Source organism: Lontra canadensis, unplaced genomic scaffold (assembly GCF_010015895.1).
Source record: "Lontra canadensis isolate GAN:19392208 unplaced genomic scaffold, GSC_riverotter_1.0 scaffold28, whole genome shotgun sequence".
Lineage (NCBI taxonomy): Eukaryota > Metazoa > Chordata > Mammalia > Carnivora > Mustelidae > Lontra > Lontra canadensis.
Genome location: NW_022631022.1, coordinates 13,587,251 through 13,609,443, shown reverse-complemented (window position 1 = coordinate 13,609,443; position 22,193 = coordinate 13,587,251). Strand labels below are relative to the sequence as shown.

The window sequence follows — 22,193 nt, the reverse complement described above, 5'->3', positions numbered from 1 at the left end:
TGATCACATAGAAGGGTTGGAGAGAAGTTATATTTAAAAAAAAAAGTACAGCCCAGATAAGATTATAATAAATTGTTTGAAGCACTTCCTTTGTTGAAAGCCAACTGGTGAAGTAGCAGGGTTAGCCTTCATTAAAACAACTCTAGGTATAGTTAGGAGGATAGAATAAAAAAGGGAACAAGAACACAATTTTGAGATAATTGCGTTATAATCTAGATGAGAAAAATTCCGTGTCAGAAATTGAAGAGGAGAGGACGGTTAGAGAAAATATTGCATAGATATCATATTTGGTATCCAAGTGAATGTGGAAGGTAGAAAGCAAAGAGGAATCAAAGATGATTTTCAGATTTCTGCCTTAAACAACTGTATGGTATCAATCAAGTCAGAGACCTAAGTTAAGGATGGGCAGGTAATAAGTTCGCTTGTTGATATGTTGATATTTAGGTCCTCCATGTAGAAAAGGTGGGTAGGCATGGGAGAATATAGACATGATGCTCAGACCCCTGTTAGAGCTGTAGAGATTCAGGGGGTTGCCAACACAGGGGTGGGAGTTAAAAGACATAGGCATGGATGTGATTGCTCAAGAAGAGAAGATAGAGTAAAAAAAAAAAAAAGAGTAGATGAGGAAGGGAAAATATTGATATCTAAGGAGTACAGAGAAGAATGAAAGTCAGAGACAAATGATAGGCAGAAAAATAGAGCTAGGAGAAGGTAGTCTCTACAGAAGCAAGGAATAAAGAGCTTGAGAAAGCAAAAGTGAATGCAGCATGAGTGGGTTGAATAAAGTCACTGGAAATCACAATTAAGAGATCACTGGTGATCTATATATGAACATTTCAGTGGTGTGCTCAGCAGAAACTGTACTAACATAGTTAAATATTTAAGAAATAAGGAGACTGAACAGTTTGGTCAAGAGAAAAAAAATTACTAACAAGATGTTGATGAGAAGATAGTACAAAATAAGTTGGGGTTTTATTTTTTTAATTGTTCTTTTTTTTTTTAATTTTAACAAAATACTGTTTGAGCACACTTACAGGATGTGGTCATAGAGGTAAAGATAGAGGGATGGAAAATAGAAGGGGATATTTGATGGGACAAAATCCAACAGGAGGAACCAAGAGCTCAAGTTGAACAGTGTTTTTCTTGGAAATGAGACTTTCTTTTTCATAGAAAGAGTTATGAGATTTGCACTTATTAAAGGATTTTTCTGCAAAAATCTTCAGAGTTTAAAATCCATCAGTCTGATGATCATATTTTAGACCCTGTGTAGATGATGCTCAGGGAGTAATTAGTCTCCCTGCTCTGTACTGCTTTCGTGAAGCAAATAAGGTAACTCTAACACTGATGAGCTGAACAGGAGGAAAAATAACCTAGTAAACTGTAAACAACAGAAAGGAAATGAGGTAGTAATAAAAAATGGAGAAAAGAAGTCAAATTCACACAAAATATCTTCCTTCCCACAAAGACTTTATTTTTTAAGAGTTTGTATTGAGCTTTCGAAAAAGTTTAAATGCCTCTTTCCAACTGACAAGTTACATCTCTAATAAGAGTTTGATAGTTTGATATACAGTTGCTATTTTAAGAGGGTGAAACAACATTTACTCCCTTCATATCCCTTAGGGAGAGACTTCATGCTGGTAAAAAATGAACAAACAAAACATGCAGAGTGGATATGGTAACCGTATTTTTAGAACCAGCTGAGTATCAAGACATAATCTGACTTGGTCTGACAATGAGACAAAAATTTGAAATCAGGACTGAGTTTGTAACTCCAGAATATATCGTTGCTAAGGAATGAAACATTTCAATGCAAAAGTATTCTATTAATAGTCAATGCAAATTATGACTCCAAGAGGAAGCACTCTGGATATCAGGATTTCCTTTGAGGGAAAATTTTCATGCTTCTTTTGGCCCTCACCTCCTTCCTCAAATATTTGCTGAATGCCTGGGCATCCCAGGACAGACACCCAGGATGGACAGTTAAGGAAAATAGATTTCAGTGGAAGAGATTAATCAGAGAACAATTAAGAGAGAGTCATATAAAACATTGTAGTCGACAGCACAGTTGGTGCAGAAGTTAGAGCTCCTAACTGCATGGGGCCAGAAACAAAGGGAGGAGGGAGAATTGAGGTGATAGGTAAATTGTCTTTTAAAGGAAAAAAAGTAGGCCTTAAGGAAAAAGAACTTAAAAGATAACTTGCATGCTGGCTATCTCTTCCGGAGAAGAGTGGTGTTACCCACATGTTACCAGCTTTGATTTTGAGATTCTAAAACCCTTCATGGAATGTGGTTAAGATCTGTTTTGAAAGCTTTACTGTAAATTTACATTTTGACTTCGTATTCTTAAGTTTTCAATGTGGAGCCATTTATTGTTTATTTTTTGCCAGGGAAGTTGTTTAGGTACACATGGTAATTCAGTTTCTCATTAGAATAAATTTAATAACTGTTACTTTTGTTTTGTTTTTATTTTTAAAATTGTTTATGTACCACACCCAGTGCTCCATGCAATATGTGTCCTCCTTAATACCCACCACCAGGCTCACCCAACCCCGCACGCCCCCCTTCCAAAACCCCCAGTTTTTCTCAGCGTTCACAGTCTCTCATGTTTCATCTCCCCCTCCGATTTCCCCCAACTCACTTTTCCTCTCCATCTCCCCATGTCCTCCGTGTTATTCCTTATACTCCACAAGTGAGTGAAACCATATGATAATTGACTCTCTCTGCCTGACTTATTTCACTCAGCATAATCTCCTCCAGTCCCATCCATGTTGATAAAAAATTTGGGTAATTATCCTTTCTGATATCCATCACAACACTCTGATATATATACATACATAATACATACTACTCCATTGTATACATGGAACATACCTTCTTTTTTTTTTTTTTTTTTTAAGATTTTATTTATTTATTTGACAGACAGGGATCACAAGTAGACAGAGAGGCAGGCAGAGAGAGAGAGAGGGAAGCAGGCTTCCTGCTGAGCAGAGAGCCCGATGCGGGACTCGATCCCAGGACCCTGAGATCATGACCTGAGCCGAAGGCAGCGGCTTAACCCACTGAGCCACCCAGGCGCCCTGGAACATACCTTCTTTATCCATTTTTCTGTTTAGCATTTTGGCTCTTTCCACAGTTTGGTGACTGTGGCTATTGCTGCCATGAACATTGGGGTACAAATGGTCTTTCTTTTCAGTACATCTGTATCTTTGGGGTAAATACACAGTAGTCAATGGCAGGGTCATACGGTAGCTCTATTTTTAATTTCTTAAGGAATCTCCACACTATTTTCCAAAGTGGCTGCACCACCTTGCATTCCCGCCAACAGTGTAAGAGGGTTCCCCTTTCTCCACATCCTCTCCAACACTTGTTGTTTACTGTCTTATTGATTTTGGCCATTCTGACTGGTGTAAGGTGGTACCTCAATGTGGTTTTGATTTGAATCTCCCTGATGGCTAATGATGATGAACATTTTTTCATGTGTCTGTTAGCCATTTGTATGTCTTGTTTGCAGAAGTGTCTGTTCATGTCTTCTGCCCATTTTTTGATGTGATAATCTGTTTTTTGAGTGTTGAGTTATCAGCCCTTTTTCTGTACTGTCATTTGCAAATATCTTCTCCCATTCCGTGGGTTGCCCCTTTGTTTCCTTTGCTGTGCAAAAGCTTTTGATCTTGATGAAGTCCCAGAAGTTCCTTTTCACTTTTGTTTCCTTTGCCTTTGGAGAGATGTGTCTTGAAAGAAGTTGTTGCAGCCAAAGTCAAAGAGATTACTGCCTATGTTCTCCTCTAAGATTTTGATAGATTCCTGCCTCATGATGAGATCTTTTATCCATTTCGAGTTTATCTTTATGTATGGTGTAAGAGAATGGTTGAGTTTCGTTCTTCTATATGTAGCTGTTCAATTTTCCCAGCACCATTTATTGAAGAGACTATCTTTTTTCCACTGTATATTTTTTCCTGCTTTGTCGAAGATTAGTTGACCATAAAGTTGCCAGTCCATATCTGGGCTCTCTATTCTGTTCCACTGGTCTATGTGTCTGTTTTTATGCCAGTGCCATGCTGTCTTGGTGATCACAGCTTTGTAGTAAAGCTTGAAATCAAGCAACATGGTGCCCCCAGTTTTGTTTTTCTTTTTCAACATTTCCTTAGCAATTCAGGGTCTCTTTTAGTTTCATACAAATTTTAGGATTGTTTGTTCCAGCTCTTTGAAAAATACTGGTGGAATTTTAATCAGATAGCATTGAAAGTATAGATTGTTCTAGGCAGTGTAGACATTTTAACAATGTTTATTCTTCCAATCCATGAGCATGGAATGCTCCTCCATCTTTTTTGGGTCTTCTTCAATTTCTTTCATGAGTGTTCTGTAGTTCCTTGAGTATAGATCTTTTACCTCTTTGGTTAGGTTTATTCCTGGGTATCTTATGGTTCTTGGTGCTATAGTAAATGGAATTGATTCTCTAATTTTCCTTTCTGTATTTTCATTGTTAGTGTATAAGAATGCAACTGATTTCTGTACGTTGATTTTCTATCCTGCCACATTACTGAATTGCTATATGAGTTCTACTAGTTTGGGGGTGGAGTCTTTTGGGTTTTCCATATAAAGTATCATGTCATCTGTGAAGACAGAGTTTGACTTCTTCTTTGCCAATTTGAATACCTTTTATTTTTTTTGTTGTTGTTGTTGTCTGATTGCTGTTGCTAGGACTTCTAGTACTATGTTGAACAACAATGGCAAGAGTGGACATCCTGTCACGTTCCTGATCTCATAGGGAAGGCTGTCAGTTTTTCCCCATTGAGAATGATATTCGCTGTGGGCTTTTCATAGGTAGATTTTAAGAAGTTGAGGAATGTTCCCTTTGTCCCTATACTTTGAAGTGTTTTAATCATGAACAGATGCTGGATTTTGTCAAATGCTTTTTCTGCATCAATTGAGAGGACCATGTGGTTTTTCTCTCTTCTCTTATTGATTTGTTCTATCACATTGATGGATTTGCGAATGTTGAACTACCCTTGCATCCCAGGGATCAATCCCACCTGGTCATCGTGGACAATCTTTTTAATGAACTGTTGGATCCTATTAGCTAGGATCTTGTTGAGAATCTTGGCATCCATATTCATCAGGGATATGGGTCTGAAATTCTCCTTTTTGGTGGGGTCTTTGCCTGGTTTGGGGATCAGGTTAATGCTGACTTGATAGAAAGAGTCTGGAAGTTTTCCTTCTGCTTCAATTTTTTTGAAACAGCTTCAAGGAGAATAGATATTATTTCTTCTTTGAACATTTGGTAGAATTCTCTAGGGAATCTGTCAGGTCCTGGGCTCTTGTTTTTTGGGAGGCTTTTGATGACTGCTTTTATCTCATTACTAGATATTTGTCCATTCAGGTTGTCAGTTTCTTCCTGATTCAATTTTGGAATTTTATAGGTTTCCAGAAATGCATCCATTTCTTCGAGGTTGCTTAACTTATTGACATATAACTGTTGATAATAATTTCTAATGATTGTTTCTATTTCCTTGACATTAGTCATGATCTCTCCCTTTTCATTCATAATTTTATTAATTTGGGTCCTCTCTCTTTTCTTTTGGATTAGTTTGGCCAGTGGTTTATCAATCTGATTGATTCTTTCAAAAACCAACTTCTAGTTTCATTGATGTGTTCTACTATTTCTCTAGTTTCTAACTCATTGATCTCTGCTCTAATCTTGATTATTTCCCTTCTTGTGTGTGGGGTTGGCTTAATTTGTTACTGACTTTCCAGTTCTTTAAGGTGTAAAGAGAGCTGGTATATTCTGGACTTTTCAGCTTTTTTGAGGGAGGCTTGGATGGCTATGTATTTTCCCCTTAGGACCGCCTTTGCCATATCCCATAGGTTTTGGACTGATGTGTCTTCATTCTCATTCATTTCCATGAATTGTTTAAGTTCTTCTTTGATTTCCTGGTTGATCCAAACATTCTTAAGCGGGGTGGTCTTTAGCTTCCAAGTGTTTGAATTCCTTCCAAACTTTTTCTTGTGGCTGAGTTCCAGTTTCAAAGCATTGTGGTCTGAGGATATGCAGGGGATAATCTCAATCTTTTGGTATCGGAGCCATGATTTGTGACCCAGTATGTGGTCTATTTTGGAGAAAGTTCCATGTACCCTCGAGAAGAATGAGTATTCTGTTGTTTTAGGATGGAATGTTCTGTATATATCGATAAGGTCCATCTGGTCCAATGTGTCATTCAGTGTTCTGTTTTAATTGATTTTCTGCTTGGATGATCTATTACCGAGATCCCCTACTATTAATGTACTCATATCAATATGACTCCTTATCTTGATTAACAGTTGGCTTATGCAGTTGGCTGCTCCCATATTGGGAGCATAAATATTTACAATTGTTAGATCTTCTTGGTGGATAGTCTCTTTAAGAATGATTTAGTGTCCTTCCTATTTCTGACTATAGTCTTTAGTTTGAAACTTAATTTATCTGATATGAGAATCCCTACCCCAGCTTTCTTTTGAGGCCTGTTGGCATGAAAGATACTTCTCTATCCCTTCACTTTCAGTCTAAATGTATCTTTAGGTTCCAAATGGTTCTCCTGTAGACAGCATATGGATGGGTCCTGTCTTTTCATTCAATAAGCAATCCTTTATCATTTTATGGGAGCATTTAGTCCATTCACATTGAGAGTGACTATTGGAAAATATGTTTTTATTGACATCATGTTGCCTGTGAAGTCCTTGTTTCTATAGTTTGTCTCCATAAATTCCTGTTCTATATCACTCTTGTGTTCTTTCTTCTTTTATAAACTACCCCCCTTTAATATTTCTTGTAGTGACAGCTTGGTGGTCACATTCTCTTTTAAACCTGGCTGGTCTTGGAAGCTCTTTATCTCTCCATCCATTTTGAGTGTCAGCCTTGCAGGATAAAGTATTCTTGGCTGCATGTTCTTCTCATTTAGTGAATATGTTTTGCCACCCTTTCTGTCTTGCCAGGTTTCTGTGGACAGTAAATAACTGTTACTTTGAATGCTTGGTTTCTTTTCTTTTGTGTGTGTGTGTGTGTGTGTGTGTGTGTGTGTGTGAATGTGTGTGTGCTTTTAATAACTAAACAACCTACAAAAATGCAAGTTAATTTTGTTATTTGATACTATATTACAGTTAGAACCTGGCTAAGTTTTAAATCTTGGAGGAAATAAAAATCAGGTAGTTTTTTACCTTTTCAAAGTAGCCAATAATTTGTAAAACGAGCTGTTGGTAATTTAGGTAATAAAGCCTGACAGCCCAAGTTATTATTCTTCACAAACTTTAGGAAGTTTGTAGTAGCAAGGAAAATTTCTCCAATACAGGCACATAAAGAAATGCAGAATTCAAAAATTGGTTACTTTTCTGCCTAAAGAGATTGTTTTATAACTAGATGAGTATGATATTTATGACAGTTATTATTACAGAAGACCTTCAATTTAGCTTCATAATACTGAATACTGTTTCAGTGGTTTAATGGTATGATTTGGATCAGATAAACATCGAGTACTTAACTAAAACTTTCCTTTTTTTTTTTTTTTTTTTTTGGACTGGTTACACGACAGAGGTGTTTGTCTCCACCTACTTAGAAACTTAAGCGTCTCTTAGGAAATGGAAACTGTCATCCAATATTCAAATTGCTATAGATTTGACAGTTTCAGATTTTCAAGCAACAGCCAATTATTTGATAAGAAATTTCCATTCACAAAATACCAAAGGTGGACTAAAATAATTTATGGGAAAATAGCATAATCTCATCCAACTGACCTACCTATCCTTTGTATATGACTTTAAAGTCATTATCTTAACAAGTGAAAAAACCATCAATATATATCAAACTAATACAAAAACTAAGCACTTTTAAATGTTTAAACATTTTAAATAAGAAGTAACCCCATTTCCTAAAGAAAACTCTACTCTCATAGCCATTTCCTTGGAGATGGCAGATGTGTTAGTGGGGAACTACCATCTGTTACCCCAAGTGGCTTACCAAAGAATGGGGAGCCTGAAGAAAATGATGGAAGGGCTTCTCTCTCATTCTTATACCCTCACAATCTTACCCAAATGAAATCAGGTTAAAATTGCTATTAGGTCAATGGCAAGACAATATATTAGAAAAACATTCAAACTGCATGGTTCCCTAGGATTAGGACAGGAAATCCACAAATGTCTTCCTGGTTGAAGTTTGAGGAGTTAGGTTTATTAGGCTATTTGTGTTTTAAATGCCTATAAATGTCTTTTTAAAGTACATACCTTCTAATTGTCTTTCTGAATCACTGCCTTACAACCAGTTATAGCTTAATGGAACTCTCTCAGAAAGTATGAGACTCAAGGATATTCCAATTTTCCAACTCCTAGAGAAATTAATATTTGTTATACTGGCTTGTGTGCTGAGGGTAAGAGCTGGGACCCTGTCTATTGATAGGGACAGAAAAAAGATAAAGTCCAGAAGAATCACATCAGCTCTATAAGGGCAGCAGAAACTAACCAATGTGGTAACCACCTGATTTTGAGTCAAAGCTGACATCAAGGATTGGTCTGATATAATTAACAGTTAGATGCCAAATGCAGTTTTTTATTTCCATTCAAGTGTTTTTAGTTGTGTTAATACAAGCTTGTTGAGATATATAAATATTACTTCTTCCTAACATTTTCTTAGTACTAGAAAACACTCCTGGAGGATTACAGTACTTAATGACCAGTGTATACTGGAACATTAATTGGTCCTGGGCTTGCTCCCAGGAGTTTAAGTTGCTATTGGGTCCTGCATTTTTACTGTCCTTCTTAGGTTCTCCTGTTTATACTAAGTCCTCCTTTAATTTGTTCTACTCCCAAAAGTTGGCTTTATCCTATCCCTACTTTTCAATAGTAGATCAGCTTATATAAGAATTATAGATTCTTATATAAGAATTATATATATTTTCCTTGGCAGGAAAATAATTTCTAAAGATTCAAAGGGAGGATGACTTAAATTTCAGAGAATATTCTAGATTGCTTTACATGAATTCCTATCAACTTGAGACAATGCATCTCTTACAAGTCATTTTTTTTTGACAACTAGTTTGCAAAAACACACTTGATGAACAGAATACGTTTCTAAAGTGCTAGTAGAGTTTCGGTTGATCCTGAACTTTAATTACAAAAAATATTCTGTCAGTTAATAGATTGATGTATTTGTTTATGTTTATGCATAGTATAGGTTTTTTTGTAATCGTTAACATTATTTTAAGAACTAAAACCAAGTAAAAAGAATAGGTGCCTTTTAAAGTTTGCATTGGAAAAGTAAGCTTCAGATATGTTATCTTGATTTCATTATTTTTTCTTTTGACCCTAAATTTGCTCAAAAGTTTAACTTCAAACTATAAATACTTGAATTCTTAAAGAAAAATTAAAACAAAATGAGAAACACTGGATCTTGAATTCTGAACTGCAAATTGGCATCAAGGAAGAAAAGTCAGTCCTATCACCTCAGAGAAACATTGGAGTACTTGGATAATTTATTTTTCCTATTCTTTTAATTTCATAGTTAGACAATATAGCTAGACAACTATGAAGTTGCCTTCATAGTTAAAGGAAAATTAAAAATGCCTTCAAATAAGCTACAATGGAACACTCAAAAATTATTTTTTCTTACTGTTTTTTAAATTTGTAATGGGCCTATGTATTTACAGGGATATTAAAGATTGAAATACATTTTGAAGCAACATGTGTATTTGACTAATGTATAATATGATACATTTTCAAAGTTATGAAGTGACCGTGTTCCAGAGGTTACATTGTCATGCCTTGCATCCCATTGCTGTAACCAACAAAGGCTTTGCTATGTAGTTCTTATTTCTATGCATGCCATGCATTTCGATCAATTTTTTTTTTTCATATATATCGAGAATTTCCTAAATTTTTCACTTGAATTCAAAGATCGAGAAAAAGGAACGGAAAGAAGGTATATATGTTCTGTTGTTTGAAGTTTGCCTTGTAACAAGCAAAACACTTGTAGGAGAAACAAAAGCATGCTTTCTCAGAACTCCAGAGTAATACTGTTTATGGTCTCTCTGCAGCTAGATCCTGAAGCTAGTACTATTCTGAAAGAACTTCAGATTAAACTCAGTGGGGTTCTGGATGAGCTCAGCATCACTTATGGTGAAAGGTAAGTGACCTGAGTAGTTACTAACCAACTGTGTTAGGTTTCAGCTAATAGTAATCATGCTTTCAGTGCTGTTTCTCTCCTTTGACAAGTAAATCCATTTAACTTCAAGAATCTATCCAGGCATTAGCTCATCTGACCAATCTTTCACAACTGCACAATAACCTGATGTCTTGCTACATGTTCCCCAGAACTCGGTGTAATCCTTCAGCTGGGTAGCACATACAACACTATGCTTTAAATTTTGGTTTACTTGCCTGTCTCCCTGACTTTACTGGTATACTTCTTAAGGGCAAAAACCACATCCCTCATTCCTACATGAAATTCTAGTGTTTAGAGTTTAGCAATTGGCTGTTGAAAGAAAGGGAGGGAGGGAGAAAGGCACGGAGAAAACCTTTACATACAAAAGAAGACTGACTTGCCTTTAGGCCATTTATATCGACGTAGTTGAACTTCCAAATAACTGAATCCAACCCCATAACCTAATTAAGTCAGGGTTCTATGTTTTAGGGCTTAGGAATCTTAATGTAATTACCCCATGGGAGAGTACTGGCAAATTCTTTTTTGGTATTTTTAAAAAATTAACTTTGTTTGTCTATAGTGTGGCTCTAAAGAAGGGACAATTCATCTGAGATAAACTTCACTTTGGTCCTATATGAAAAGGCCATTATATCATCATCAAATGTTAAAATAGACAGAAAAGCAAATACATCTTTGGAGAGGTTTATTAATTTCATATAGAATTTGCTTTAAATATTAGTTCAATAAATGTTGACTTATTGTGTTCAGTTCTCAAGTGACACTATAAATATTGCTCTAATGGTGAAGGCTAGCTATCTCTTTGAACACCACTCATGATTTATTAATGAATTTTGGAAAGATACATGCTTAATAAACATTTATTGATTAGATACGCTACATTCATATCAGAAAGACTGAAAAGAAAAAGGCACTAAAAGCCTCATGTAGATTTTTTCAAATATAGCAATTATGCAAAGTAAAAAAAAAAAATCCCATACTGGCCTTTTCTTTATTATCAGGGGGATGTTCATTGTCTTTATACAGCCCACCTTCACAGGGGACGAGCCAGAGATAGCCTAATGCATTGAGCGCAGGGTGACTGCTCTGCCTTCTGTTTCATGTTGTTAGCTGAACTGTCGCCTAGATGTTAATAAGCAATTTGAAGGTTCTGTTTACCTGGAGGTGGAAATGTAGACATTGTCCCAGAGATATGGGAGCTCTTTGGCTCTGACTCGAGTGACACTTAGTTGATGGGGCCTTTGGTCAGCCAGTTCAGCCTTACCTCTTCATTGTAGTTGTGAATTAATATGTGGTAAGCAAAAGACTGTTGCCTTCAGCTGGGAAGGCAAAAATAGAGGTTATTTAGCAAAGTCAGGGAAAATAAAAAGGTGTCGGGGAGAGCAAGGGGTGTTCAGAACATCCTGGGAAATAAGATGACTAAACAGAATAGTAATCAGAATAGAAATAGAAAAAGTATATTCAAATTACTTTCTGTAAATAGTCAACTCATCCTTAGGAAAAAATAGTTTTTTTAAAAATTTTTGTTTTGTTTAATGAAAGGGAGTTCAGGTTACAAAGGCTGAAATAGGAATTATGATTTAAAAATTTTGAGCAAACTGGGGCACCTGGGTGGCTCAGTGGGTTAAAGCCTCTGCCTTCAGCTCAGGTCATGGTCTCAGGGTCCTGGGATCAAGCCCCGCATGGGGCCTCTCTGCTCAGCGGGGAGCCTGCTTCCTCCTCTCTCTCTCTCTGCCTGCCTCTCTGCCTACTTGTGATCTCTACCTGTCAAATAAATAAATAAAATCTTTAAAAAAATAAAAAAATAAAAATAAAAATAAAAACTTTGAGCAAACTTCAGTTATGAAATAAGGAATGGTGCTCTTAGAAGGGCACTGGAGGTATTTTGCTCTATGAAGCCAGCTGTTTTAACCTAGATATTGAAACTCCTCATTACCCTGTACTATGGCTTCATTGTTTTTTTAAAATATAGGAATTTAATATTTTGTGCAATTAGGGCTAGGATTATTGGAATAAACAACCCACATGTCCTGATTTTCTTATAAAAAGAATGATTATTATATATCTGTTGGTATCCATTTATTTCTCATACAACCACCTAGATCTACGTCACACACACACACAGGGTGGGGAGCAAGTCTGTAGTGCTCAGGGCGACCGTGCTGTTAAGTCAAACTGGATCATTTTAGTCTGAATCTACCCTCTTTAGAGTCTTAATTAGCAGCTTAGAGCTTTAAAATTAAGTGCATAATTAATTGTCCCAAACCTATTTTATCTGGTGTTCTTAAAACCCACAATTAAATAATCCTAGTGTATGCTGCTGGGAGGATAATTGCACATCACAGGACAGCCAGCGCAGACCCAAATCACACATCTGAAACCTGGGTTTCTGGGTTCTTGACATGCTCACGGGGTACCCACTTGTGACTGAAACTAAGTGATGTCATTTCAGTGATATCTTAAAGATGTTCGTAAAGATGTTCGTACATTTTTCAAAACTGGTGCCACTTCAGTTTTTGATTACACTTTGGACTTTGGCTTTGGTTTACTACATTTCTTCTAATGATGCTTTTGGTACCAGGGGCTAGCTGGGTTACATAAAGAATTCAGGAACATTTCCTAGGAATATTCCCTTTAGTATTTGGTTTTATAAGTGCTCACACAATCCATCAATATTACCTGGTACCACTTTTATTCAAGCTGATTACTAAAGACCTCTTCCAACTAAAAAGTGGTTAGAGAAAAAGTATTTTGGACAAATTTACCAAAAATTGATTCACCCTGAATTAATGCTAAGATAAAATGTCATTATCTCTGATATACTGATAACCCTTCCTCTACATATGTGATCTCACACACACACAGCTGGCTTCCAGTGGGAGGTCACCTGTTGGAGAACTCATTTAAGCATTCTTGTAACATGACTGTCATACCTGCTGCTCAGTCTATCCTCCACCCTAATACACTGATTTGAGAATTAGTGCAAAAGAAAGTAGCTATTTCAAAGGTTATTATTACTATAGTCAGCAGGACCATTGATGACCCAGTGGGAATCAAACTAGTTCAGATTTTCCAACATTATGTACCTTTCTTTTCTATTGTCCCAAGTATTTACCACCTCAGTCCTCAATAAATACACACACTACCACTTAAATTTCTCACCTTCTCCACCATACCCAACACTACCTTCCTCCATAAACACTGCCTGACAAAAATCCAAAGGCAGGCCTAGCCAAATCAAAGCCAAATGTTCACACATCTGGATTCCTTTGGACCTGAGTCTGAAAGAGACACATAGTATTTTTAAATATTTGTAGAATGCATGCATGCATTGATAAATATTTATATTTCTACTTAATAATGGAAACACTATATAGTGAAAATTCCTAAACTTCTTCATAAAATTTTAGGAATTTTTACAGTTGGATACTTGTCAAATAATATGAACCCTATAACCTTTGTGTGTGGAGAAAGAAGAAAGGGACAGACTTGATTGCAGTACTTTATAAGATGGACTCTTCCCTTTTAATTATCAACATTCTAGTGACAGAACTGTTTCCCAAGCTTTCATTTATCTCCATTCTCCTAAATGTTTTTTTTTTTTTTTTCCTGCCTGCCTGTATATCTGTTATAATTACTCCTCTGGTTGGAAATACGAAGGTGACAGACAAAATAGAGGAATGGTGGCAATGATGAGTCTCCCTTATTTAAATTGCTTATTTTGTGCCAGTTACTTTTGTAAGGGATATAAAGGATGAAATGCTAAATGCTTTAATGCTAAAGATTACTCTTCACAGAGTTATTTAGATTCTCAGAGTGGTGATGTAATAAAAGTGGGTGGAAGGAGGAGAGTCCTTGATACATTCAGCAGTTTTTTTCTTGAGCAACCTCTTTGTTCATCTTGTTCCATGGTGTGGCTATATAGCACTAAAAGAAGGGAAAAAAAAAGTCCCTGCCTCATGAAGTTTACATTCTATTTGGGCAACAGGCAATGAACAAATAAAGAATAAAGAATATGCAATGTGTCAAATAATTACTATACACACACACACACACACACATATATATGCATGCATGCAATTAAGAAAAAAAAAAAAAAAGAACTGCAAGTGAATGGTGGATGATAGAAATGTCATTTCAGATTGAGTTCAAAAAGACCTCTCTAAGGACCTCACATTGGGCATATGCCTGAAATAATTGAGGTCAAGAGACCCATAAGAAATTTCATGGAGGAGGGAACATAATAGTGGCCATGAGGTAAGAGTGTCCTCAGAGAATTCTAAGAACACTAAGATTTAGGATACTTTATAATGATTTGCTAGTGGATATTGGGTATGAGAGAAACTCATCAGACTTCTAAGTGGGAAGTTTTTGTAGGCTTGGAGCTCACATTAGAAGTCAGGTCTGCTGATGTGTTTTGTAATTACCAGTATATTGATAGTGTGAAAGCCATGAAACTATATACAATTGGAAAAAAAAAAACAAAAAACAAAAAAAAACAAACTCTATTTGATGGAGAAATGGAGTGATCCAATTATCAAGCATAGAGGATTACAGTGTAGGGTTGCCAGATGAAATATAGGATACACACAATTAAATTTGAATATCAGATAAACAGTGGATATATTTAGTATACATATGTCTGAAATATTGCTTGGGAAATACTTGTACTAAAGAATAATTCATTATCTGAAATTCAAATTACCTGGGTATCCTGACTTTTCATTTGCTAAGTTGGGCCACCAACTCCAGTTGTTAGAGGTCAAGTAATAGAGAAAGAAGCATAGCCAATGAGGTTAGAGGGAAGCCAAAAGGGTATGGAGTCCCAGATACCAAGGGAAAAAGGTGTACCTACATGCCGAGAATCTTTCAAGAGCAGTCATTTTTCCAAACAATGCTCAGAGGAATATCTCAACTATTACTGTGAGAGATGGGGGTCGCATGAACCCCCAATCCAATTCAACCCAAAGAGCATTCCTTTTATCTGCTTTATATATATGGGTCCCAAGTAAGATTTCCTCCAGCAAAATTTTTTGCAGCTGAACCAGAAGTCTGAAGACTAAGCAGCAAAGGAATTCACACCATTTGGAGCCAATCAGACTCCTCAGAGTTGAATTAAACTGACACAGACAAAGAAGTCATAAATGCTTGCTTTTATTTCAGAATTTATATTCCTTATTTTTAGTTTCCAGCTTATCATTGAAGAGTGTATAAAACAGATGAGTTTTGAACTAAACCAAATGAGAACAAATGGAAATACTGCCTCAAATAAGAACAGTGCAGCAATGAATGCAGAGATTGTATTAAGATCCCTCATGGACTTCTTGGACAAAACGTAAGTCTTCCACCTGGTTTTCTCTTTAACCACTACCCTAAATTTGATTGATATGGGGTTAAGGAAAAAGTTGTTTTCCTCTACATAAGACAGTTTTAAAAAAGTTTTCTACAAAAATATAATAATTCATTAAAAAGGAAAAGACTTCTAGTTCATTACCTGATGGGAAAAAAGTAGGAATGACTTCATGCAGGAAAGGAAAAAAAATGGAGAGGAAATAAATACTGGTAACCAACGAGTACGGTGTTCTGAGGAGAAGGAGTGTTAGGATTTGATGCTCCTCAGATAAGACATTGTTTTGCATCCTCTTGGACGTCAAAAAAGACTGGGTTAAGTCCAGAATGTCTGATTTCATGTCACAAACCTGAAGAAGAGAATAGCACAACTACGACTAGAATTAATTCAGCTCAGAGATAAGTTGAGTGCCTGACTCAACCTTCAATAATTTATTAAGTCCCTATCTTTATCAAATTTTATTCTAGGCCCTAGGTAGTGATGAAAAAGAGAGTCAACATCCCTGAGTGATGGAAATGATGGTCTCATAGCGGTGGAAAAGCAGACCTTTGTGACCAACTAAGACAGTGTTCTTAACCAAAAATTCTTGTTTTTTAATGCTTCTACTAAGTCCCTACTCTTAATAGCTCTAATTTTATAAGTTTGGAGTAGGGTCTAGGCACGTATATTTTAAAATGTGTCCACAATTGGGAACCAATGATGTAAAACAACCAGAGACATATTTTCTTTTTTTTTAAGATTTTTAAAAATTTAATTTTTTCAGTGTTCCAAAACTCATTGTTTATGCACCACACCCAGTGCTCCATGCAATACGTGCCCTCCTTAATACCGGCCACCAGGCTCACCCATCCTCCCATCTCCCACCCCTCCAAAACCCTCAGTTTGTTTCTGAGTCCACAGGAGACATGTTTTCTTAAACAGTGATACTTAGCACCAAACTGAGGGTAGAAAAATAAAAAAAAATCAAAAACCTACCAAGGGACCAGTGTTATACATGGTAGTTTGCACATGTTACCTCATTTAATATTGTTGCAGCAAATTAATTCATACCAAAGGGACCAAGATAAATAAGGATACAGTACCTTTCCTTAAAGAAAAAGACAATAAAGAAAGAATTATTAAGGAGGATGTATTCTATAACTTACATTTTAATTCCATTTCCCTTTCCTTAAAGTGTTACTGCATAAGCAAGACTAATGTTCTTATGACTTTAATTTTAATATTTGGTAGACAAATTAAGTTTTCTGTTCTTTATGAGAAAATATCTAGGAGATAGCTTAGCAGAAGGGAGGGAGGCAAGTGATGTAGAAGAAAGGACAGAAACTCAGAAAGCCTTCTTCACTTCCTTAGTTTCTTAATGTATACTTTTACCATCTAATTTCCTACACAATCCCTTCATGTTTTTACTGTATTAGATGGCTCTTTTCTCTGGCCAATATGGAATCAAATCATATAAACATACCACCATTTTGTCAGGAGTGTGATAGTGAATGGAGAGCAGGACAAAACAGTGCCAATTCTCTTAAAACTCCTACTGGAAGAATGCCTTCTGGTTTTTTGACCTCCAGCAGCAGTTTGGAGACATGTCATTTATCATTAGCAAAACTACTTATTTTTGTATATATTGTAGCCAAACATTATAGAACATACAGAAAGTTCTAACTTATCTTAATATAGTCAACTACTAGCTGAGAGACCTTGAATCCATTTCACCATCTGTAAAATGGGGCTAATACATAAACTAAAGTCAGTGGACCTTTTCTTTCAGTCTATTTAAATTATTTTAATTTCTGTTTCTATTTTATTTCTATTTCTAGTTTTATTTAATTTTCTACTCAGAATTAAACATTATATCATCTATATAACTTTCTAATTCATAGGAGAAAGGGACAGTATATAAGGATACAAAAAAACCTTTGAGCTTTAAAAATTTGTGAAAGATTAAAATTTTTGGAAAGAGACATGAGGCATAAAGAGTTGTAGAAATTCTCAGAGCTAATAAAAAATGTGTAACCCTAAAGCCATTTGTTAGGGGAGATTTTTAAAAGTCAGATATTATTCTGTTCTCAGGGAACCAACAAGTTAGACAGGAAAAATAAACACAATAAGGTGTAACTTTTAATTCCTTGTTCAGATCATGGATAGGTATCCCATTTGGTTGTATCTTTCCAGGTGGATAGGACTTAGAGGCATGGGAATAAGGGACAGGGATTTCAGGGGAGCGAGAACACCTGGATATGGTTTTCATAAAAATCTGATCAACTGTATGACAACAAATTCCTATTGTCAGCTGGTATACATGGCATTTGAAAATTGTCTGGTTGATTGGTCTGTGGTCAACCAACCTAGATAACTCTGTTTCCAAAATATAGGCTTTTCAGCTTGCCTTATGCTGTTGGTTAACTCTGACTAAATTAAGGAAGAAGTTGCTAGATCTCCTGTTTGTTCATTTAAAATGAATAATAAAGGGCTGGGAGTCTTCAAGGTAGCTTTGAGAAAAATCCCCTTAGAAATCGTGTTATGTTACAAATGTACAGGTTCTCTAAATATAACATCTTATTTCTTTATGTTTCCATTTCTTCACCAAGACCTCCCCACTCTATAAAGCAAGCTGTAAACTCTTTGACCAGCTGGCAGAAATCCCATGCAGAGCTGCAAACAGGTCAAGGATTTTATACCTGTTCGTTCAATTCCAGTCTCAGCCGAGTTAGCTGGCATGCCAAGTATATGAGCGGACCATAAAAACAAGGTCAATTCTTAAACTCAGACCTTTTGAAAATGGAAATGACACGTCTGCTACAAAACTGGCAGATTTGTTTTGTCTCAAATTACCCTAGGGATGTCTCTGAGATTAGGTCCTGTCATTGGGCTATGATCCATCTGCTGGTTTCTACCCTACGTCCGTATAGTGGCTGCTGCCCTCCAACAGTGTTATGCAAAAGAGCGGGGCTAAACGTTCCACAGCTGTGCACAGGGGCCCCGTCTTTCCTCTTCATCCAAAGGGGGCTCTTCTGCATTTTCATATACTAGGGAACTGCATATAGTAGTGTCAAGTAATTCTATATAAATGTGTATTTGGGAAATCTTTCCCTTTGCCTCTCACATGTCACATGCCTTTATATATTAATCACATGCATTTAAAATAATAAATTCTGTCTCTTTTAGAAACCAGAATTCAAGCTGTAATTTCTGAGTCCAAAAGCACAGAGTACCAGCAGCGCTATAGGGGGTTTGAGGCTCTCCTCAAGCCCTCTGTGCAACAGGTTTGATTGGCTTTTATTAAAGGCGCCTCAGAGAGTTGAGTGTCCTATTACAGCACATTCAGTAAATGTCTGTGCAGCTCTGGGACTTCACAGACCGCTGGGTCTTCATACAGTAACGTATTTGTGCAGGGCAGCAGGGGGGGCATTGGACGACACCCTGGATTAGGAGGATGTTTCAGCCCAAGTACCCTAACTTCTCAGAACCTGTTTTTGGATTATAAAATGGGTATAGTGGGTATAGTAATAAACAAAGATCTGCCAGAAGAGGTTTTTAAACTAAGGCATTATATAAAAATAGGTGATGTTATTGTCATTCTCACGCTGAGAAGAATTTGTAAGAAATATACATTTAAACCGATTAAAGCTGGTAAATTTGGAATCTTCAAAACTGAACTTAGAGAAACAGAATAGATTAGTAGTTGCCAGAAGTGGGGGCGGGGCAGTGTGGGGAGAATGGGTAAAAGTAGTCAAAAGTTAGGAACTTCTAGTTAGAAGATACATAAGTTGTAGGAATGTAATGTAGAGCACGATTACTATATTAACAATATTTTATAGTATATTCAACAATTGCCGAAGGTAGGATAGATCTTCCAAGAACTGTTAACTGTCTGAGGTCATGGATGTTAATTACATTTACTGTGGTAATCATTTTACACTATATATGTATGTCAAATCATTACATTATACACCTAAACTTAAAAATGTTCTATGTTCATTGTCTATCCGTAAAACTGCAACATCAGTAAAGCTGATAAATTTTGCCTCTTGAGTAAAATTACATGCATCTTTCTTATGTTGGGGCAGTGTCAGGTAGTGAAGAAAGCGTGTTTCTTTGGTGTTTGGCCTGTATCATGAATATGGGGTATGTAGTAAATAGAAGTTAGGAATGTGGATGAAAATCACATACGTTGGGGGCTTTGATGTCAATTTAGGAAACAATTTAAGCGGAGAGAGACCCTGAATTCATTTTCTACCAAATAGCAAATTGTCAAATATATGTGTTGAAACATATATTTGATATTATGTATTTTGTTCGATAAATGAAATTTAACATTTGAAAATTATAAAGGCCTATTCATATATTTAAAATCCCAGGAATTTAAATCATATATTTAAAATCCCAGGATCCCAGGGTATCCTGGGATCAAGCCCACATTGGGTTCCCTGCTCATCAGGGAGCCTGCTTCTCCCCCTCCCTTTGCCTGCTGCTCTGCCTACTTGTGTGCTCTCTCTCTCTGTCAAATAAATAAAATCTAAATCAATCAATCAATCAATCTCAGTATTGAAAAACTTGAATTTCTGATCAATAAAATAAGTTGATACTCTCCTATGAGGCTTTTAAATGATTAAAAGTTTTATTTTAAGTGATTATATGTTTTGCTTTATTTCAGATTAAGTCTCTCAGCAAAAATCTGTGAGAAAACAGTCCTGAAGCGAGTTCTGAAGGAGTTATGGAAGCTAGTTCTTAACAAAATAGAAAAACAAATTGTTCTCCCTCCTCTGACAGATCAAACAGTAAGTATTTAAAACCAAGATTCAATTAAACTTTTTGTTCTAATTTTTATTTTTTATTATTGACATGTAGTTGACATACAATGCTAAATTAGTTTCAGGTGAACAACAGTGGTCTGACAATTCTATATTCAATGCTCACACAATAAATGTAGTAGTAGTCACCATCTATTAATATATAAACAGGTAATTAAAATATTGACTCTTCCCTATACTGTACTTTTCATCTCGATGATTTATTTATTTTATAACGAAGTTTGTACCTCTTAATCCCCTTCACATATTTTGCCCATCTCCCCACACACCTCCTCTCTGGCAGACACCACTTTGTTTTCTGTATTTATGAGTCTGTTTCCGTTTTTTTGTTTATTTGATTTGGTTTTTAGCTTCCAGGTATAAGTGAAATCATACGGTATTTGTTCCTTTCTGTCTGACTTAGTTCACTTGGCATAACACCCAGTGGGTCCATCCATGTTGTCACAAATAGCAAGATCTCATTCTTTTTATGACTGAATAATATTCCATTATGTGTGTATGTGTATACACACACACACACACCACATCTTCTTTATCCATTCATCTGTTGGATGGACATTTAGGCTGCTTCCATATCTTGGCTCTTGGAAATAATGCTGCAATAAATATAGAGGTGCATATATCTTTTTGAATTAGTGCTTTCATATTCTTTGGGTAAATACTCAGCAGTAAAATTACAGAATCATATGGTATATCTACTTCTAATTTTTTGAAAAACGTCCATACTGTTTTCCATAGTGGTTCCCCCAAATTACATTCCTATCAGGCAAAATCAAGTGCATGTGGATTCCCTTTTCTCCACATCCTCACCAATAGTTCTTATTTCTTGTCTTTTAGATTCTAGTCGTTGTGACTAGAGTGAGGGGATATTTCATTCTGGTTTTAATTTGCCTTTCCCTGATGATTAGTGATGTAGAACATCTTTTCATGTGTCTCTTGGCTATGTGTGTGTCCTCTTTGGAAAAATGTCTATTCAGGTCCTCTGACCATTTATAATCAAATTACTTAGGGCTATTTTGTGGTTGTTTTGAGGTTTTTCAGGGTTAAGCTTTGTAAGTTCTTCACATGTTTTGGGTATTACCCCCTTAACAGATAATATCATTTGCAAATATATCTCGGATTCATTAGGCTGCCTTTGCATTTTGTTGATTTGCGTTGCTTTTCAAAATCTTTTTATTATAGTAGTATAGACCCAGTAGTATTTTTGTTGTTGTTATTTCCCTTCCCTAAAGAGAAAGACCCATAAATATGTTGCTAAGGCCAGTTCCCAAGAGATCACTGCCTGTTATCTTTCAGGGGTTTTATGGATTTAGGTCTTACATTTAATGTTTAATCCATTTTGAGTTTATCTTTGTTTATGGCATAAGAAAGTAGCCTGATTTCATTCTTTTGCAAGTAGCTGTCCAGTTTGTCCAACACCATTTATTGAAGAGACTGTCTTTTCCCCATTGTACACTGTTGTCTTTCTTGTTGTAAATTAATTGACCATATAAGCATGGACTTATTTCTGGATAAATAGCATGGATTTATTTCATGGATTGCCATTCTGTTCTATTTATCTATGTGTCTGTTTTTGTGCCAGTGCCATACTGTTTTGATTACTATGACTTGGTAGTATATCTTAAAATCTGGGATTGTGATACCTCAAACTTTGTTCTTTCTCAAGATTCCTTTGACCGTTCAAGTTTTCCATACAAGTTTTGGGATTATGTGTTCTAGTTTTGTGAAAAATGTCATTAGTATTTTGATACGGATTTCATATAGACTTCCTTGGGTAGTATGGCCATTATAATGATACTATTTCTTCACATTAATGAGCATGGTGTATTTTTTCATTTGTTTATACCATCTTCAG

The 22,193-nt window shown here is 36.0% G+C and overlaps 1 protein-coding gene across 1 annotated transcript in view; it reads left to right on the top strand.

Annotated features, from left to right (window-relative positions):
• The window catches only part of UNC13C (unc-13 homolog C), a 601,184-nt gene that overhangs the window by 513,159 nt on the left and 65,832 nt on the right, over positions 1–22,193 (top strand). The window contains exons 27-29 of the mRNA XM_032864917.1: positions 10,053–10,141; positions 15,363–15,512; positions 20,182–20,305. Coding sequence (XP_032720808.1) covers positions 10,053–10,141; positions 15,363–15,512; positions 20,182–20,305 — 363 coding nt within the window. The remainder of the gene's footprint in view (positions 1–10,052; positions 10,142–15,362; positions 15,513–20,181; positions 20,306–22,193) is intronic.